The sequence below is a fragment of the Danio aesculapii genome, chromosome 3 (genome assembly GCF_903798145.1).
Source record: "Danio aesculapii chromosome 3, fDanAes4.1, whole genome shotgun sequence".
In the NCBI taxonomy this organism is placed as follows: Eukaryota; Metazoa; Chordata; class Actinopteri; order Cypriniformes; family Danionidae; genus Danio; species Danio aesculapii.
The window spans coordinates 6,802,339-6,823,166 of record NC_079437.1 but is presented as its reverse complement, the minus strand read 5'-3'; the positions used below and the strand labels follow the sequence as shown (position 1 = coordinate 6,823,166).

Here is a 20,828-nt window from a genome sequence, read left to right as displayed (position 1 = left end):
TTTGTTCATATCTCAGACAGTTTTACCTATTAAAGTTTATTCAAATATTAATGACCACAGAACATGAGTTGCTCTACAAATATATTTTATTATGGCAAGAATAAAAGCAAAAAAAGCACACTTACTAAAAAATACTGTGTTTTTTAGATTTAGTTCACTCCACAATTCACACATTACCGTCTGGCTAGTTTCTGTCCTCTACTTATTTTTTTCCAAACCCTTAAGCAAAAACTTTCCTTCATTCCCACGGCTTTTGTAATTTCTAGCCAAGAATTATTGATCATCAGGTTATCTCTATGATCAGGGATCATAAAGATGTGTGTACAGTCGTTCTGTTTCACACAAAATCTCTTCAAAGCGTTTCATATTTAACTCAAATCAAACGTGGTGCTGCGTGTACTGTTCGCTTGAGTCTAAAAAAAACATGCGGTCCGCCCTGCGTGCACCGAAAGCGGACTTCTGCAGACACTGCCACGACGTCAAATTTGCTGCGTGCACTCAAGCGAACTAGCGGACTCGGCGAGTATAAACCAGGCTTAAACCAGGCCCTGATCTAATTAGTATCTGCTTTTGGAGTCAGTATGGACCTTCTTGGTGAAAAGACATGTTTTGCCATATAAACAAATGCATATGATCATTTACATTCCTACAATATTGTTATATTATAAAATAAAATATTATATTTTATATTAATAAAAGTTTATTAAATCTATTTGGTGCTCATTCTTAGCAAAGGGGGTGCAACACTAGAAGCCAAAAGACACATTCCAACTGAATAGAAATGATGATTATAATGTTTCTTATTTAGTTTTTACATACAGTATGAATCACATAATGACACATCTTGAGCCAAATTTGTTTTTCTTGTCAGCTTCTTCTTGGAGCTTCTTAAGATGCTCTTCTTTCTTGTCTTTCAGGCTTTGGCAGAGTTTATCTGCTTCATCTTGTATTTGCTTTATTTTGTCTCCTTTTTGATCTTGCAGGCTTTGGCAGAATCTTTTGACTTCTGTTTGCAGAGCTTCTATTTTCTCTCCTTTCTGGTTTTTCAGGAGGTCATTGACCGCTTCAGCTTGTTTTTTAAACTCATTTATTTCTTTTTCTTTCTGGAGCTGTAGACTTTTAACAAGTTGATCCATTTCTTTCTCCAACTCTTTTATTTCCTTTTCTTTCTGTTTTCTGAGCTGTTGATGGAGAGTTTTCAGCAGTTCATGTTCTTTCTGATCTTCTTTCAGTTTCTGTTGGAGCTGCTCTTTTCCCTCTTTGGTATCATTCAACTCTTCTGCTTGTTTTCTGGCTTCATCTTCATGTTTCTGCTTTATCTCTTTCATCTCCTCTTCATGTTTCTGTTTCATTTCATTTAGTTCTCTCTCTTTGTCTTTTCTCTGCATTTGCTCTTTTTGTCTTCTCTTGATCTCCTCTTCTTGCTCTCGTTTCAGATCTTCAATCTTTTTATTCCATTTAGTTTTTTCTTCTTCTCGTCTCTCTTCATCTTCGTGTTTTCTTCTCTCCCACTCCTCTTTTCTTTCTCGTTCCAGTCGTTCATAATGTCTCTTTGTCTCCTGTCTCTTTTCCTCATATTCTCTCTCCTTTTCTTCTCTTTCTCTCTTCTGTTTCTGTCTCTCCTCCTCCATCTTCTGTCGTTCTTCTTCTCTTTCTCTTTTAAATCTCTTGCTCAGTTTCTCCAGCTCTTCTTGTTTTTCTCTCAGTTGTTCCTCGTGTTTCTCTTTTCTTTTTCTTTCTTCTTCCTCTCTTTGTTTCATCTGTTGTTTCTTTTTATCCTCCCATTCTTTCTGCTGTCGTTTAACTTCCTCTTGAATCTCTTTTCTGTCATTTTCAGCCTCTTTTATTTTTATCCTCCATCTCTCTCTCTCCTCCTCCTCTTCTTGATTTCTTCTTTTCTCTTTCATAAATCTCTCTTTAGTTTCTTCTTCTTGTTTCGTCTTTAATTCTTCTATAATTCGCTCTTGTTCACTTTTCATCTTGTCTTGGTCTTGTCTGTATTTCTCTTCTCTCTTTCTGTCTTCTTCTTCTCTTTCTTTCTGCTGTTGTTCATACTGTGTTCTCTGGTTGTCTATCTCTCTCTTCATCTCCTCAATTTCTCGATCATATGCTGCTTTTTTCTGTTTTTCCTCTTCTAATAGTTTCTGTTTCTCCATCTCTTGTTTCTGTTGTTCTGCTTTGTGTTTCTCTTCAAACTCTTTGATGAGTTTTTCCTCTTTTTGTCTAAACTCATTCTCTCTCTGTTGTTTTTCCTCATCTGCTTTTCTTTTCTCTTCTTCCAGTCTTTCCTTTAGTGTCTTCATCTCCATCTCATATTTGGCCTGTAACTCTTCTTTCTGTTTCTGAATCTCTCTTTCTCTCTCTTTCAGTATTTCTTCCATCTTCTTCTTAATGGACATCTCTGCCTCCTCAAACATGTCATTTGTAAAGTATCGACCCTGATTGTTAGTTTTCACCTCTTCTATCATCTTTAACAGCTTCATCACTTGAGTTTTGTCTTGTTTTTCTTTGTTATTGAACACCAGAAATCTGTTTCCACAATCTCTGATCAGTTTCTGCAGTTCTGCAGATTTGCTTCTCTTCACATAATCCTCTATAGATTGATTCTCAAGATCATCTCCTCTGGTGAAGAGAACGATGCTGAACTGAGCAGATTTTGGACCAAATATCTTCTTGATCAGGTCTACAGTGTCCGTCTCCTCTTTAGTTATTCTTCCCAAACTCACCACAATGACAAACACATGAGGTCCAGGAGCTGACAGTGAAACACACTTCACTATTTCTTCCACCACTTGATCATTTGTTAGTGTCGTGTCGAAGAGTCCTGGAGTATCAACGACAGCTACTGATCGACCAGCAACTTCTCCAACTCTCTTCTCACACACCGTCGTCACTGAATCTGTGTTTAATTGGCTGAGAAACTCATTTCTTCCTAGAATAGTGTTTCCTGTTGCGCTCTTTCCATTTCCTGTCCTTCCAATCAACACAATCCTCAGACACTCGAGATCTTCTGGATTTTCAGCAGCTGAAAAGTCATATTTCAAAAATAATGAATATTTGTGCATTTTTTAATTCAGCAATTTATAGAACTTTCAAACATAAGCATAAAGCATAAACAGCACAGCTTTTTACATTGAACTGGTTGGTTAAATGATGACTATATAAAAAAAAAACTAAATATTGAAGGGCACATAGGTTACCCCTTTTTTCATATTTAATATGAATCTTTAATATAAGTCTTTTGTGTCCCCAGAATGTGTCTGTAAAGTTTCAGCTCAAAACACCCATTAGATTATTTATTAGAGCTGTCTGAAGTGTCTATATTATAGCTGGAAAAAAGGTTTTGCTGTTTTTTTTGTACTGGCCCTTTAAGGCTAGTCCTCCCCGCCCACCGTTCCCACGTGCCTGTCAGCAATCGCCGCCCTCGGCTGCCTCAGGAAGCAGATCTCACATAACATGTGTGAGAAATACTACAGTAAGAACTTTAACAATCAGTATTTGATGCATTTTTGTGAGTTGCAACAATGAGTCACACACAATATCATTACAAAGTTCACGCACAGACACATAGCGAGGACACACACACATAGCGCAGACACATACACACACACACACATAGCGCAGACATACACACACACACACACACATAGCGCAGCAGACACACACACACACACATAGCGCAGCAGACACACATACACACACATAGCGCAGCAGACACACACACACACACATAGCGCAGCAGACACACACAGAGAGAGAGAGAGAGAGAGAGAGAGAGAGAGAGAGAGAGAGTGCGTTAAGCTTTGCACTCTTTTTGCACGCAAATGTGACAGGATACAGGTTAATCTCCACTGCTGTATGAATATCTGTTATGTTAATGTATAAAATAAACCTGATTTAACGTCCACAAACCGCAATTGAAGCATCTTACTTTATAATTGTTTTGACACGTGGCTGTGCTGATGAAGTAAAGCTAAGCTAAATCGCTGTAATTCATTACACACGTGCTCTGTTTTAAAACATTTTAAACATGTGAAACTCACTCTTGATCACGTTTGATGATGATTGATGATCTTAGCGAACTGAACACACCTTTTATTTCCGGCTGCTATGCGCTCGTCCTGTCTTGTTGATATGATCATACACGTAACTACTGGACATGTTAATGCGCGCCTGTCAATCAATATTGGTGGGCGGGGGGACCGCAGGTGTGTTTATTTCACCTCAATATGACAGTTTATACACTATACTTACACACATTTCTGTCCAAACAGCTTGAAAAAGGTCAACTGAACCTTTTAAAGGTCAACTGAAGTGGCTTAAAATGTGCAGCTTAGCATAATGCCACTTTCAACTGAAACATGAAGTTGCAACATCCAGAAAGGATAACATATTGAGAAGTAGAGGATGGGTGTAAATAAATGTTTTGTCCAGAGGAGAAATGGTTGTGTTCAGCTGAGCCGGGTATTTCTTCCTTCACTTATGTCAATTAGTGGCTTCAAATTTGTTCCTCGCCACTGTCGCCGCTGGCTTGCTTGGTTTGGGACTTGAGAAACTGTGCATTGATGGATTTGCTCAGTGTTTCAGATTTCAACGGTGACAATTACATAACACTGAACTGAACTAAGCTGAACTCCAACTCTGAAAACTGGACAGTTTCAATTTACTAGAACTTCTGTGTTAAGCTGCTTTGACACAATCTACATTGTAAAAAGCTAAAGAAATAAAGATGTATTTATTTAACAACCACACACTAGCTTGCATCCTTGTCTTCTCAAAGACAGAAGTGCCAAAACTTGTCCAATACAGTTACCTTACTACCTGTCAACTAGACCCTATGCCGTCTAATCTTCAAGCTGTCTCATCTTCCGTTGTTCCCTCACTTACTTACTCTAACTCTTGGAAATAGTTAAAAGATTGAAAATTCAGCCGTCAGTGGACCACTCCAAGCAAGAGGGACAAATATGTTTTCAAGGCTTCTTGGCCTAAATTTATGGCTACAGGAATTTCAGACTACTTCAATCTCTTTTGTTTATAAAAATGGTAGCACTAAAGATCACTTTGTCAGTAACCTACCTGATCTTACAAATTTTTCATAGCATTCCAGGCAGCCCAGAAGTGCATGACACTGCAACTGAAACTTTTGAGTCTGTCCTTTCTAGCACGTTAGACATTGTTCCTTGTTACACTTTAAAAAGATTAGGAAAAAAATCACAATGAGCACACTACCGACCGGTATCCCTGCTTCCATTCATGGCCAAGATTTTGGAGAAAGTAGTGTTCAATCAAGTCCTAGACTTTCTTACTCAAAACAACCTCATGGACAACAAGCAATCTGGCTTTAGGAAAGGCCACTCAACTGAGACTGCCCTGCTCTCGGTCGTGGAGGACCTCAGACTGGCTAAAGCAGACTCTAAATCATCTGTCCTCATCTTGCTGGATTTATCAGCTGCTTTTGACACTGTAAACCACCAGATCCTGCTATCTACGCTTGAGTCACTGGGCGTCACAGGCACTGTTATTCAATGGTTCAGTTCCTACCTCTCGGACAGGTCATTCAGGGTGTCGTGGAGGGGAGAGGTGTCCAACCTACAGCATCTATACACTGGGGTACCTCAGGGCTCTGTGCTTGGACCACTTCTCTTCTCTATCTACACGGCATCTTTAGGAACAGTCATCCAGAAACATGGTTTTTCCTACCACTGCTATGCTGATGACACCCAGCTATACCTCTCTTTCCACCCTGATGATCCCTCGGTTCCAGCTCGCATTTCAGCCTGCCTGTCAGACATTTCACTCTGGATGAAAGATCATCATCTCCAGCTTAACCTCATGAAAACGGAAATGCTTGAAGTTTCTGCCAACCCGACTCTTCACCATAACTTTTCAATCCAGATGGATGGAGCAACCATCACTGCATCCAAAATGGTAAAAAGCCTTGGAGTTACGATTGATGACCAACTGAACTTCTCTGACCACATTTCTAGAACTGCTCGATCTTGCAGATTCGCACTCTATAACATCAGAAAGGTCCGACCCTTCCTATCTGAACATACAGCTCAACTCATTGTTCAAGCTCTTGTCCTCTCCAAACTGGACTATTGCAACTCTCTGCTAGCCGGGCTACCAGGTAGTTCTATCAAACCTCTTCAGCTGCTTCAGAACGCAGCTGCACGAGTGGTCTTTGATGAACCCAAAAGAGCACATGTCACTCCGCTACTCACCCGTTTGCACTGGCTTCCAGTTGCTGCCCGCATCAAATTCAAAGCTCTGATGTTTGCTTACAAAGTGACCTCTAGCTGTGCTCCTTCGTATCTGCTCTCACTTCTGCAGATATATGTGCCCTCCAGAAACTTGCGTTCTGTGAATGAACGTCGCCTCGTTGTTCCATCCCAAAGAGGGAAGAAATCACTTTCCCGAACTCTCACATTCAATCTGCCCAGTTGGTGGAATGAACTCCCTAACTACATCAGAACAGCAGAGTCACTTGCTGTCTTCAAGAAACGACTAAAAACGCAACTGTTTAGTCTCCACTTTTCCTCCTAATCTGCAATTGCCTCTCTGGCTATACCACTAACTGAGCCCTCTTTCTCTCTCTCTCTCTCTCTAAAAAAAAAAAAAAAAAAAAAAAAATTTCTACTAATGTTTTGCTTCTTAGACTTTTACACGCCTGAAACTTGTCTATAGCGCTTGTTCACTGCTGCTCTTATAGTTGTGTAAATTGCTTCCTTGTCCTCATTTGTAAGTCGCTTTGGATAAAAGCGTCTGCTAAATGACTAAATGTAAATGTAAATGTAAACATGCCTTAAAGAAAGCAGCCCGGAAAATGGAAACGAGGTTTTTTGTCTGGCCTGGAAAGAAAGTACACCAGATCTGCTTATTTTTCAACTTTAATAGAAGAAAATAAACACAACCCTAGGGTACACAGTAGCAAATCTAACTAATGATAAAGCATCAACAAGCATCAATCTGCCTCCAACAGCATCGTCCAAATTAGAGAACTGTAGACTGATAATGGATAAACTTCAAATTTTGTAGGTGAGGAAGAACTGTCTAAACTAATAAATTCGTCCAAATCAACAACGTCTATGCTAGATCCTATACTGACTAAATAATTAAAACAATTGTTTTCAGAAGTTTCTGAAGCTGTTCTTAATGTTTTGAATTCATCCCTAATTTTAAGATATGCTCCTAAAACTTTTAAACTAGCTGCCATTTATCCTCTTATTAAAAAAACACAGCTTAATCCCAAAAAAACTAGTAAATTATCGACCCATTTCGAACCTGCCTTTTCTATCAAAGATACTAGAAAACTGTGTTCCTTCCTACAAAGAAATTTTTGTTTATGAAAAATTTATGGATTTTTGGACTTGCATTTCATAGCACAGAGACAGCACTCCTAAAAGTTACAAATGACATCCTTCTGTCATCCGATCGTGGTTGCATTTCTCTTTTAGTGTTATAGGACCTCAGTGCTGCATTTGATACAATCCATCATAATATTCTCCTTGATAGGCTTGAAAATGATGTTTGTATTACAGGAACTGCATTTGCCTGGTTCAGTTACCTATCTGAATGTTATCAATTTGTATCAGTTAATGAAGAGGCATCATACAGATCAACAGTACACTGTGGGGTACAACAAGGCTCAGTTCTTGGTCTCTTACTGATCACACTATATACGCTAGCGCTAGGTGATATAATTAAAAAAAACGCAGAGTTAGCTTCCACTGTTATGCTGATGATACACAACTTTATATCTCCTCTCAACCTGATAACTTGTATGAATTTATGAAAATAACACATTGTATAGCTGATTAAAAATTGAATGACAAATAACTTCTTATTACTAAATTCAGATAAAACTGAGGTCTTGCTTATTGGACCCAAAAACCTCACACGCAAAAACCTAGAACACACTTTTTAACCCTTGATGGATTCTTAGTTCAGTCCTCATCTTCAGTTAAATATTTGGGGGTGATTTTTGATGGCAGCCTGTCATTTGAAGGCCAGTTTTCAAGCATCTGCAAAACTGAGTTTTTTCATCTTAAAAATGTTGCCAAACTTCAACATCTGCCATCAATGTCTGATGCGGAAAAGCTTATTCATGCTTTCATGACCTCTCCATTAGATTACTGTAATGTGTTACTAGGCGGATGTCCTGCTAGCCTTATTAACAAACTTCAGCTGGTTCAAAATGCAGCTGCTAGAGTGATTTCTAGAACAAAGAAATATGATCATATTTTTTCATCATTGCATTGGCTCCCCATTAAATCCCGTATAGATTTTAACATTTTATTTACTACCTACAAAGCCCTGAACAGCTTAGCTCCCCAGTATTTGAGGGAGCTCCTGGTGTATTATAGTCCCTCATGTCCACTATGCTCAATTAATTCTGGACAACTGCTTATTCCCAGAATATCAGCATCAACTGTGGGTGGGTAGATCTTTCCCATATCTGGCACCTAAACTCTAGAACAGCCTTTCTAGCACAGTTCAGGAAGCAGACACACTCTCAGTTTAAAACTAGATTAATGACACATCTCTTTGCATTAGCATACACATAACACGCAAAAGCTGTTGAAATTCAAATCATCTAAAGGATTGTTAGTCTGCATAACAGCCGACGCACTTTGCTAAAGACATTATAATTTGAACAGCATCTGCGCTTATGTTAGTCTTTTTTTTATTATTCCAGAGGTTTTCATAATCCTGGACCAGACCATATCCTGAGCAGCTGCTGTGGAGAGCAAGAGACTGATCCTTGTAAGACCCCAGTGACAGACGAGTCCTCACATTGAAGGGCCAGTCTGTACACCAGCCGGTGACCTCTCCCACCTGCAGCTTCTCCATGATGGGCATCCAGTGCTCTCCAGCCTCCAGCGCCTAGACTGCAGCTCTGCTCAAGAGGTTTGGCCAGAGGAGAAATGGTCGTGCACAGCTGAGCCTGGTTTCTCTCCAGGTTTTTTATCCTTCACTTTCACCAATTGGTGACGTTTTTTCCTCGCCGATGCCGCCCCTGGCTTGCATGGTTTAGCACCCGTGGAGCTGCGCATCGATGGATTTGCTCTTCAGTGTTAAAATTAAACCACACTGAACTGAGCTAAACTGAACTGAACTTAAACTCTGAAAACTAAACTGATACTGATTTAATTTACTATGATCTTCTATGTGAAGCTGCTTTGACACAATCTACATTGTAAAAGCGCTTACAAATAAAGGTGAATTGACTTGAATTCTGGAATCAAAGACAGCTGTTTACATCAGACGGCCTTCATCCAAACAAACTTGGTACAAGTGATAAAGGACAACATATACAGCTGATGGATGATAGAGGGAGAAGTATGTGCCACTGAACTCAACTCAAATGGCACACACACCCCTGATAAGTGTCTGAATGACCACAGCACTTGAGTGGACTTGTGGCTGATGCATCTCACAAGGACAGTGACAACGCCATGCAGCCAAAACAACCACTGCTCATGGACACAGTCACCTGCACACTTAGCTCTGCACAGATAGACTGTGATGAATCAGAACACCAATAAGCCTCAGCACTGGTGATCTCCAAGAGAACAGCGAGGACAAACATATTTTAATAGCCAGTGATCCCACAGCTTCTGTCACCAGACACACTCTCCATCTCACCTGACTCGCCTCTTTTGAGCTTCTTAAAGATGGAGGAACTAGTGTTTGCTGGAACTAACTGGTGCTTGCTGGTACTCTCACACTCCATTGCTGCAAGCCCCCAATTAGCAACCAAAAAGTGGTGAGCTCCACACCCGCCTTGTCCTCCACCTATGAGAGTCCTCCGGCCTCTGCCACAGCACCAAGGCCTTAACAATTCACCGTTGTGGGAATATAAATTTATATATTCTAGTCCAAATTAACAAAAATCTATATATAACTGAAAAGTTATATTCTTTGGTTTTTAATTAGCTCATTTCATTCAAAACTCTAGCTAGGGTGTGAGAAACATTAAAAACCTTTTGCTTTCCTGAGCACTGGCTGTGCCAAAGTGATGCAAAGTCTATGGGCAGGGTCTCAACAACTCTTCTTTTGTCTTCAGGTGATACTTTTAGGGCAAAAAACCCTTTTGTTGATTTACTTGTGTGGTCATTAGCTGGGCAGGTTTCTAACACCCATATGAGATCAGGGCTGGGCAAGTTTTAACCTTGGTGACCCCAGTACTTCATTTGATTACTGCATGCTACTATTTTGTTGATAAGGGCTGGGGAAATGTCGTTTACCTTGCTGACCCCAGTACTTCATGCTTTGTTTAGCCATCTCCACCTAGCCACTACTAAAAACACTTTATAGACAAGATTTATTTTAGACATACTACAGACTTGTGATAAACTTGCAGACTGCAGACTTCTCAACCAACACATCTCAATAAATCAATTCTGCTTGTTCGAGTCTCCTGGACAGAGTTCTTTCTTCTCATTTTTTTTTTACAACACCGTCTTCAGTTGGTGAACATAACAGCTCTCAGTTATGTCTGTATGGTGCGTGCTTAGATAACAGTATCTTTATTAAATGTTTACAGGGCAAGCTGGAACCCAGTGTGCCTAAAGCTATGTTTTATTATGTGACAGAAAGTCTAAGACCTTAAGTGGTATAGCAAATCATTCAGATCTGGTGTCAATTAAATCTGAGAGTACTGAATGAAAAGTAAGTAAAACTGTTAGGTTAGCACTTTTAATCATCCGATTACTTAACAATAAGTCACTTCTAGTCAACAATTTTATCAACACAAATTGTCTGGATTTTTTTTTTTTTTAAATAAACCTTGGTTAGATGACAGAAGATCTAAATTAAGCAGCCCCTCCTAGAGTTGGAGGCATTGCTGCTCTGTTTAAAGATGTCTACTAGTATAAGCAAGTGTCATTTGGTGACTATTGGCCTATTGAATACTTGAGCACTAAAGCACAATACTCCACAAAAATATATCTGGTAGATTAAGTGGAGTCTGTGCTACCATTATGTTGTGACATGATTGAGTCATAAATCGCTTAAATTCTACAGGTGTCCAGAGACAGGCTCTACAATGGTTTAAGTCATACTTTGCTGACCGTTACCAGTTTGTGAATATTAATGGACAGCCTTCACAAATCAGCCCAGTGAAGTATGGGGTGCCTCAAGGATCAGTTTTAGGCCCTTTGCTGTTTACAATATACATGCTACCCCTGGGAGACATTATTAGAAGACATGGGATCAGCTTTCACTGCTATGCAGATGATACTCAATTATATATTTCAACTAAACCTGACGAGACGCCTAAACTGTCCAGGCTAACTGAGTGTATTAAAGATGTTAAAGACTGGATGACCAACAATTATCTTCTCTTAAACTCAGACAAAACAGAATTATTACTTATTGGGCCAAAATCCTGTACACAGCAGATCTCACAACTCCACCTACAACTAGAGGGATACAAAGTTAGCGTTAGCTCTACTATAAAAGATCTGGGTGTCAAATTAGACAGCAATTTAACTTTTAAAAATCATATATCCCATGTCACAAAACTAATGTTACGAATCTATGATCTATGTGGTGCTACCCATCTCAGATGCAGAAAAGCTAGTCCATGCTTTTATGACTTCTAGGCTGGACCACTGTAATGCTCTGTTTGCTGGCTGCCCAGCATCCTCTATTAACAAACTTCAATTAGTACAAAATGCAGCTGCCAGAGTTCTTACCAGGTCTAGAAAATTTGATCACATCACCCCAATTTTATCCTCCTTACGCTGGCTGCCTGTTAAGTTTCGTATTGAATTTAAAATATTGCTTCTTACATATAAAGCTTTAAATAATCTAGCTCCTGTCTATCTAACCAATCTTCTGTCTTGCTACAATCCAACTCGCTCTTTAAGATCTCAAAACTCAGGGCTTCTGGTAGTACCTAGAATAGCAAAGTCGAGTAAAGGAGGTCGAGCCTTCTCATTTATAGCTCCTAAACTCTGGAATAGCCTTCCTGATAATGTCCAAGGCTCAGACACACTCTCGCAGTTCAAAACTCGATTAAAGACCTATCTTTTTAGTAAAGCATACACTCAGGGCATCACTTAGCGGTATGATAGATGAATGTACTCCACAAAGGTTTCTGCATCTCGTTTATGTACACTATGAACTGCAGCTACGCTAATTATTTTCTTTATTCTCTATTTCCACCTGGGGATACTCTTCCCGAGGCCCTCAGACTTTGCAGCGCTACTGATTCGATCCAAGACCAGCGACGAGATGATCCCAAGGTTTCCATAATCCTGGACCAGGCCGTATCCTGAGCAGCTACTGTGGTGGTCTTGAAGGAGTGGAGAGCATGAGACTGATTCCTGTGACACTCCAGAGACAGACGAGTCTTCACTAAGATTCAGCTTCCAGCCTCCGGCGCCTTGACTGCAGCTCTGCACAAGAGGTTTGGCCAGCGGAGAAATGGTCGTGTCCATCTGAGCCTGCTCGGGGTCGGGATCTGTAGAGCTGCGCATCGTTGGATTTGCTCTTCAGTGTTTGGACTCTCAGTAGTGATTATTAAACCACACTGAACTGAACTAAACTGAACTGAACTTAAACACTACAAACTGAACTACACTGTTCCAATTTACTATGATCTTCTATGTGAAGCTGTTTTGACACAATCTACATTGTAAAAACGCTATACAAATAAAGGTGAATTGAATTGAATCAAATGATGAGTGAGATCTGTTCTTACAATTATACAGTCTAAATTTGACGGTCACTCAAAATTGGAGTCAGATTAAATTCAAAGCTATAAAACCAATATAAATAAATTCTAACAAATAACAAAATTCTTTTCAGAATCACACGCATTTAACCTTCGACCATGCTTTTAGTTTTATCATTGGGCTAATTGATGGACTTCTACAGTGCAAACAAAGCCGGTGACTCTTTTCTAGCTTAATAGATGAGATGCTTCTAATACTAAAGAAATTTTGATTTGTTTGTGCTTGTAAGTGTACTTATTCCAAATGTTTTACATACATCTGATGAGAAGCTGAAGTGTACAAAACAATTATATTTAACTTTTTTTGACCCATATTAAAATAAAGTGTTACTAAAAAATGAAAGCACAGCACAAAATAAAACTCACCATCTGACTGAATCTTGTCCTCCAGCTCTTTGATTTTACTTTTCATTTCACTCAATTCTTTCTTATGTTGTTCATCCAGTTCACATCTGGCTCTGCTCTCTTGCACTTTCACAAACACTTGGGGTGAATATAGTTCAGTCTTTAACTTCTCTAAATACTCCAGCAGTTCTGGGATCTGTCTGGATTCTTCAGGTTCCTTTAACCCAATCACTCTGTACTGACCTCCACAATGGCTGATCAACCTCTGACATTCTGGATAGGTGTTGACAAAATCTGCTGCAAATCCATCATCAGTGAGCTCTGTTGTGAAGAGCAGAATGAAGTGATCTCTAGAGTCAAATATCTTCAGGATCTTCTCTATTTCAGCTTTATCTTCATCAGTCAGTGGTCCAACAGGAACAATGAGGAGGAAAGCATGAACTCCAGGATCACAGAGAGACACACAGCGGAGAGTCTGACGCATCACTTCCTCCTCTGAGAGCTGACCGAGAGCTGGAAGATTCACAAGACTGATCTGACGACCATGAATCTTCTGTTTCTTCACACTCACTCCACTGCTTTCTGTCTGACTGAAATGACTGAGAAGCTTTGACACCGAGACCGTACGTGTTTCATCACTTCCACACAGAATCAGATTTAGCTTCTGTTGTCCATATGCATCTGCTGACTCTGAAAAACACATCAAGCGACATAAGAGAACAATGTTGACACTCATGCTGTATCCTAGTTATTTAAAATTTTTAATTTTCATTGTTTAATTATCTTTACTTGCAGTTCATTCTAGAAATATAAATACATACATACATACATATATATAAATACATATATATATATATATATATATATATATATATATATATATATATATATATATATACATATATATATATATAAAAAAATACATATATATATATATATATATATATATATATATATATATATATATATATATAAATACATACATACATATATATACATATATAAATACATACATACATATATATACATATATATATATATATATATATATATATATATATATATATATATATATATATATATATATATTAGAGCTGTACGATTCTGGCTAAAATGAGAATCACGATTTTTTTGCCTAAAATAAAGATCACAATTTTCTCACAATTTTGTAGATATGACATTTTCATTTGCCATTCACTAACAGTCGGACAGGTTCATGCAGTACATCGAACTCCGTCTTTTAAAAGTACGTGCCTAAAGTATTCATTCAATGTCATTAGCTCATTTCTTGGTGGAAGTGGTGTTTAGCGGTATTTGCATCAGAACTCATTCATATGTATATATATAAGTTTTTAAGTAAGTTTTTACATTAGATCATTAGATCTTATGGTTCTGTAATAGGTGTATGTATAACTTAGCTTATTAATGCAATATAAGATAAATGCAAATATATATTGGGAAAGTCAAACTGAATATAAAAACCTCCCATTCAAGTTTTTGTGAGATCGCAGTTTTCAATGCATAGAAAGTATTGGAAGTGGTTGTGTATTGTGAAAAAGTGTGTTTATTACAGCCTGATCTCACGAGAAAACGTAAGTATTTTACGATTTGTCAGTTTAGTGGTTAATTCGTACGAATTCGTACGAGTTCAATCATACGAAATTGTACGATTTTAAAAAGGAGGCGTGGCCCCTAACCCCACCCCTAAACCCAACCGTCATTGGGGGATGAGCAAATCGTACAAAATTGTACGGATTAGATCGTACGAATTCATACAAATTAGCCACTAAAGCAAAAAGTTACGAATTGCCGTGAGATTGTGTTGGTTTATTATCATAGTCTTAGATGCTCAATTATAAAAACAATAATAATAAAAATGAAAAATAAAAACCTTCATTGCATCTCTCTTTAAGATCTCCATAATCGTTGTGACTCTTGTCATGTTCTTCCTCAGATCTGGTCTCCTCTTCATCGACTGATGTCCCTTTAACATCTTTATATCTCTCACAAGAGAGATATTGTTCCGCGTTTCCCTTCAGAATCTCCTCAAACCTCTTCAATGCGTCAGATTGCCATTCTTGTTTTCCTTCATACAGCTGCAGATGTCGTCCTCCACACTCCTTTATTAACAGATTTACTGCATCATTCTTGACTATAGAAGACAATATTGATCCATATGATTTTTCATCAGTCGTGAGCACTATGGTGCGTCTGATGGCTTCTTGACTGAACTCCTTCAGGACACTTTTCACTCTGTATCTGTCTTCTTCAGTGAAGTCTCCATACTGCAGTACGATCATGAAGACATGAGGTCCTGGATCAGATAGACGCACACACTCTCTGACAGTCTGTGTGATTTGATGAAGTGAAACATGAGGCTGGAGCAGCTGAGGACTGTTGATGAGCGTCACGTGTCTGTCCTTCAATTTTCCTCCAACTCTCTCCACATCTTGATAAACTTTACTATAAAGCCCCACATCTCCTAAGATGATATTTTCCACTCGACTGTTCACTGACTTGCATTTACCCAAAAGAACAATCCTTAAAGTTGTCACATCACTCACTGAAACACACAAAACAGAGACTCTGATCAGTTGACCCAATAATATCTGGATGCAGCCTTTATGATGCAAGCAGAGATTGCATCTCTCAGAGAAGCAATGTCAGACACAATGCACTCTGTAAGACTGGGTTTTAACCCCAGCGGTTTGAACTGTAGTTAGTATTATTAGCTATAAATGTGGGAGAGCGTTGATATTATGTGATTGTATTGTATTGCAATATGGAACAGTTAAGTGTTGATGTTAAATCAAAAGTAGTTCACAAATACTTGAAAATGAGATGATTTAATCACAATAATTCTCCATGGTTACAACTGAATTAATTACAAAATAACTATAAAATGATCAAATATGAAATTACAAAAACATGTGATAATAATTGTATCCAGCTTAAATGTAAAAATAACCTTACCTGAAAAAGAGAGACAGGGGGAGGGAGAGAGAGACAAAAGAGAGTAAGCAGGCCTCAAAGACAGCCTGTGAGCGGTAGAGCCAGAGAAGATAGACTCCAGATCAGGAGAGGAGTAGAGCAGGAAAGCACAGGCCAGGAAAAGAGCCAGAGCAGCGTTTTACCACCTATTTTGTATCTTTCTTGACCATGTGACCAAAGTCCGAATACTGAGACATTCAAACTGACCAATCAACATGTGACCACATCGTAAAACCCCCAAAGTCCACACACCAGGCCCTGATCTTATCAGTATCTGCCTTTGGAGTCAGTATGGACCTTCTTTGGTGAAAAAAGACATGTTTTGTCATATAAACAAATGCATATGATCATTTAGACTCTTGTAACTCAATGGAGCAAGTGATGTCACTGTGACGGGTAGGGTATGGCTTGGGGTTAGGTAAGCCCATTAAAAAGCATTGCATGCAGCTCAGATTGCATCTGCACCGAGTCTGTAGCCAGACCCCTTTTAGTTGACCAGCTGCTTTGAAAAACTCTTTCACATAATGCATAATGTTGTCTGTTCATCTCCCTGTAAGACTGGGTTGTTCTAAAACAAAGGACCTCTCAAAAACAGATAACATGCAATAAAACTCTCTAAACTGAAGAGAAGATGCCAGAAGTTTGTTTTTAGTGACAAAACTCATCAAGTTCATATGTTTTTAGAAATAAATGGATGGTACAAGATTGGAAATAAATTTGGTACAAGCCCCACCCAATTTTTTTGGATGTTGACTCAAATTTATAAGAATTTAAATTGAGATTCATCCAATTCAAGCTGATCACTTTATAGGTTGTGATTAGGTCTAATTTAATCCTTATTTTCAGTTAATGGTTCATCGTTTAACCGAAGTTGCTTAGAGTCAGTATGCTGGCCAGTTTCATCTGCTCACGGACACATCCTCGCCAGTTCTGGTACTTAGATAGAGGATATAACTGTAAACTAATTTCCTTTAAGTAATAATAGGCCTCCCCATGCTTGCTCATACTTAAAGAAAGTTTGATTTAGCCCCTAGATTATATCATACTAAGTCAGTAATTGTCAGAAATCAACAGGTCCATCAAAGTAAGGACCATCAAAGTGTGGCCAGCTTGGGTAGACTCCTCACTCCAGGACAGGTTTGAACACACAGACTTGAGTATGTTTGCTTCCCAGGCCACATGTGGCTCTCACACAGACATTGATAGTTACACTTCCTCTGTTCTGGAATATATCAACACCACCATAGACAGTGTTACAACCCAGAAACAGATCACCACATACCCAAATCAAAAGCCATGGATGAACAAGGAGGTGCGCCTCCTGCTGAAGGCACGCAACACTGCATTCAGATCAGGGGATACACAGGCCTACAGCACTTCCAGGGCTAATCTGAAGAGGGGCATCAAAAAGGCCAAGCACTGTTACAAGCTAAAGCTAGAGGAGCACTTTTCCAACTCTGATCCTCGGCGCATGTGGCAGGGCATCCAGGCCATCAGCAACTACAAACCCAGCCAGTCCACCCCCACAGCCACAAATGTCTCCTTCCTGAACGAGCTAAATGACTTTTATGCCCGCTTTGAAAGAGACAATACAGAACCCTACACCAGGAACACTACCTTAACCGACCACTCACCTATCACACTCACCTCCTCAGAAGTCTACACCGCACTGAGTCGGATCAATGTGCGTAAGGCTGCTGGACCAGACGGTATCCCTGGGCGCGTTCTCAAAGCATGTGCAGAACAGCTCGCTGGGGTATTCACAGACATTTTCAACCTGTCACTTAACCTAGCAACTGTGCCAACATGCTTCAAAACCACCTCTATTGTGCCAGTGCTTAAACACTCCAGCCCAACATGCCTGAATGACTACCGCCCTGTAGCACTCACACCCATCATCATGAAGTGCTTCGAGCGGTTGGTCCTGGCACATCTGAAAGACTCTCTGCCATCCACACTGGACCCACATCAGTTTGCCTACCGTGGCAACAGGAGCACACATGCCGTCTCCATAGCACTGCACTCTGTACTCACACACCTGGACAATAAAAACACTTATGCACGAATGCTGTTTGTTGACTTCAGCTCAGCATTCAACACTGTCATACCCTCTAAGTTACTGATCAAACTCAGAGACCTGGATATCAACGCGTCTCTCTGCAACTGGGTTATGGACTTTCTGACTAACAGACCTCAGAATGTTAGATCAGGCCACATCTGCTCCACCACCGTCACACTTAACACTGGTGTACCACAGGGCTGCGTGCTGAGCCCCTTCCTCTACTCCCTTTTTACCATCGACTGTAGGCCTGTGAACAGATCCAACACCATCATCAAATTTGCAGATGACACCACAGTGATTGGTCTAATCAGCTATAATGATGAGACTGCCTACAGGGAGGAGATACAGCATCTGGCCACCTGGTGCACCGACAATAATCTGCTCCTTAACACCAGCAAGACCAAGGAGCTCATTGTGGACTTCAGGAAGGGACGAACAGGCTCGCATGATCCCATCCACATTAATGGGATGGCCATTGAGCCTGTCTCATCCTTCAAGTTCCTGGGGACCCACATCTCTAGGGACCTTTCCTGGACCACCAACACCTCCAGCCTGGTCAAGAAGGCTCACCAGCGCCTATTCTTCTTTAGGCAACTAAAGAAAAACCAGCTTTCATCAGCCGTCTTGGTGAACTTCTACCGCTGCACAATAGAAAGCATCCTGACCAACTGCGTCACAGTCTGGTATGGAAGCTGCTCTGTTGCTGAGCGTAAGGCACTGCAGCGGGTGGTGAAAACTGCCCAACGCATCACAGGGGCCACACTGCCAGCCATAGAGGACATCCAGAAGAAACACTGTCTGCGCCGAGCACGCAGTATTCTTAAGGACACCTCTCACCCTGCTCACAGACTGTTTTCTCTCCTGCCTTCCGGCAGGCGCTTCAGGCTCCCCCGGACAAAAACCAGCAGACTGAGGAACAGCTTTTTCCCCAGAGCTGTCTCCCCTTTTGAACTCTGCCCCTCACTGACTCTTTTGCCCCCCCAATACACCCCCCACACTCCTCTAACTTATACTCCTCACAATCACTGCACTATTTAACATTTGCACATTTACAGTTTGCACATATTCATTGCACTGATTCATTTACTTGAACTGGACATACCCACTGCACATGGACATTTGTAATTATGTTTATCTGTCTGCACACTTCTGCTTTTAATAGTATCCTGTACATATATTCATTTATTGTAAATCTGTTCATAGCTAATACAACCTGTATATAATGTTGATAGTACATCCATCTGTAAATATCACCATAGTTTTTCTATAACTGCACTTTATAACTTATACCTGTATCCTGCACTTGCTGCTATTGCACTGCTGGTTACACCTAAACTGCATTTCGTTGCCTTGTACTTGTACATGTGTAATGACAATAAAGTTGAATCTAATCTAATCTAATCTAATCAGAAGAAATGGACAGCACCTAAGTTAAATATATGAGTGTAACAGTAAAGGGTCTAAATACTGAGGACCATGTGATATTTCAGGTTTTTTTGCAATCTGGAAAAATGTCAACAATTCTGTGTTTTTTTTTTTTTCTGTCAGTATGGGGTGCTGTGTGCACATTAATTAACATACATACAGGGGTTGGACAATGAAACTAAAACAGCTAAGTTTAGAGGTAGTATAACCCCAAATCAGAAATAGTTGGTTTGAATGGCTAAATTTCTCCATAATATCAGACCCTGAGAACTGTTATGAAATTCCATGAGGCAAGACATGAGAATTGTCAGGCACTAAAACAATAAACTTTCTAATCTGAGAAGAAGATCAGCTATGAAAACAGTTGTTCAACTGTCTGTCACCCGCCCCGAGCCCCCCTCTCTGCCCTTGAATTCACCTTCTCCACCAGTGCAGCTCACTAATATTATGTCCAAGCTCTCAATATGGTGTATCTTGTGGATCTATACTTTTTCCCTTTTTTAAGTATCATTTTTAGGTATCATTTTAAATGCCTCTGTGTGATGGGTAAAGTGGTCTCAATATCACAGTAATATTTCACAATTTAACTTCTTGTGAATCTGTTTATCTGCGTTTTGACTTTGATAAGATCTTCGACAGATGCTCCACTCCAGGGAAAATGCTCTTCACACCAACTCATAACACAACAAGCGTCCTTGTGAAGCTTTTATTGTCTTGAATTTATGGTTCTTTGTCTTAGTTGAGTATTTAAGGGAAAGGTGCAAAAATGTTATTGGGATCTTGTAGCGAAGATGCACCGTTTCAGCGAGTCTCTGAGCTTTTGCATAATAGACTTATTTACTGCAACATACTTCATCCATCTATGGATCTATCTTTGAGTAATTGAAGAGTTCAGATGCAAAAACCTCTAAATGCTGTCTGAAATTTTCCTCTAAAAGGAGTATTTTTATCAGGCTCCTGTGTGTATGTTTAGTAAAATCACTTTTATGGCAAAGAATAAGTCCTTTTCTTGGTCTATAAAGTAAAACATCTCAACATAAACAAAGGAGGTTGAGGAAAATGTTCATTTTCGATGGAAATTTCAGACGGCATTTAGAGGTTTTTGCATCTGAACACTTCAATTGATGTAGTACATTTCTGAATTGGCTTTTTATTCTTTGATTCTGTAATTGGCATGATGCACTTCAATCTGGAAAATAAAGTGTTAAGTTTTGATTCATTCTGAATTCTCCTGAAATCTTTTATATCTAGTAGATTAAG

General features: G+C 39.5%; 1 protein-coding gene across 1 annotated transcript in view; it reads right to left on the bottom strand.

Moving 5' to 3' along the window:
• Nucleotides 1-827: 827 nt before the first annotated feature.
• The window catches only part of LOC130216927 (uncharacterized), an 80,285-nt gene continuing 60,284 nt past the window's right edge, over nucleotides 828-20,828 (bottom strand). The window contains exons 4-6 of the mRNA XM_056448866.1: nucleotides 14,982-15,653; nucleotides 13,112-13,780; nucleotides 828-3,025 (exon numbers count right to left, since the gene is read on the bottom strand). Coding sequence (XP_056304841.1) covers nucleotides 828-3,025; nucleotides 13,112-13,780; nucleotides 14,982-15,653 — 3,539 coding nt within the window. The remainder of the gene's footprint in view (nucleotides 3,026-13,111; nucleotides 13,781-14,981; nucleotides 15,654-20,828) is intronic.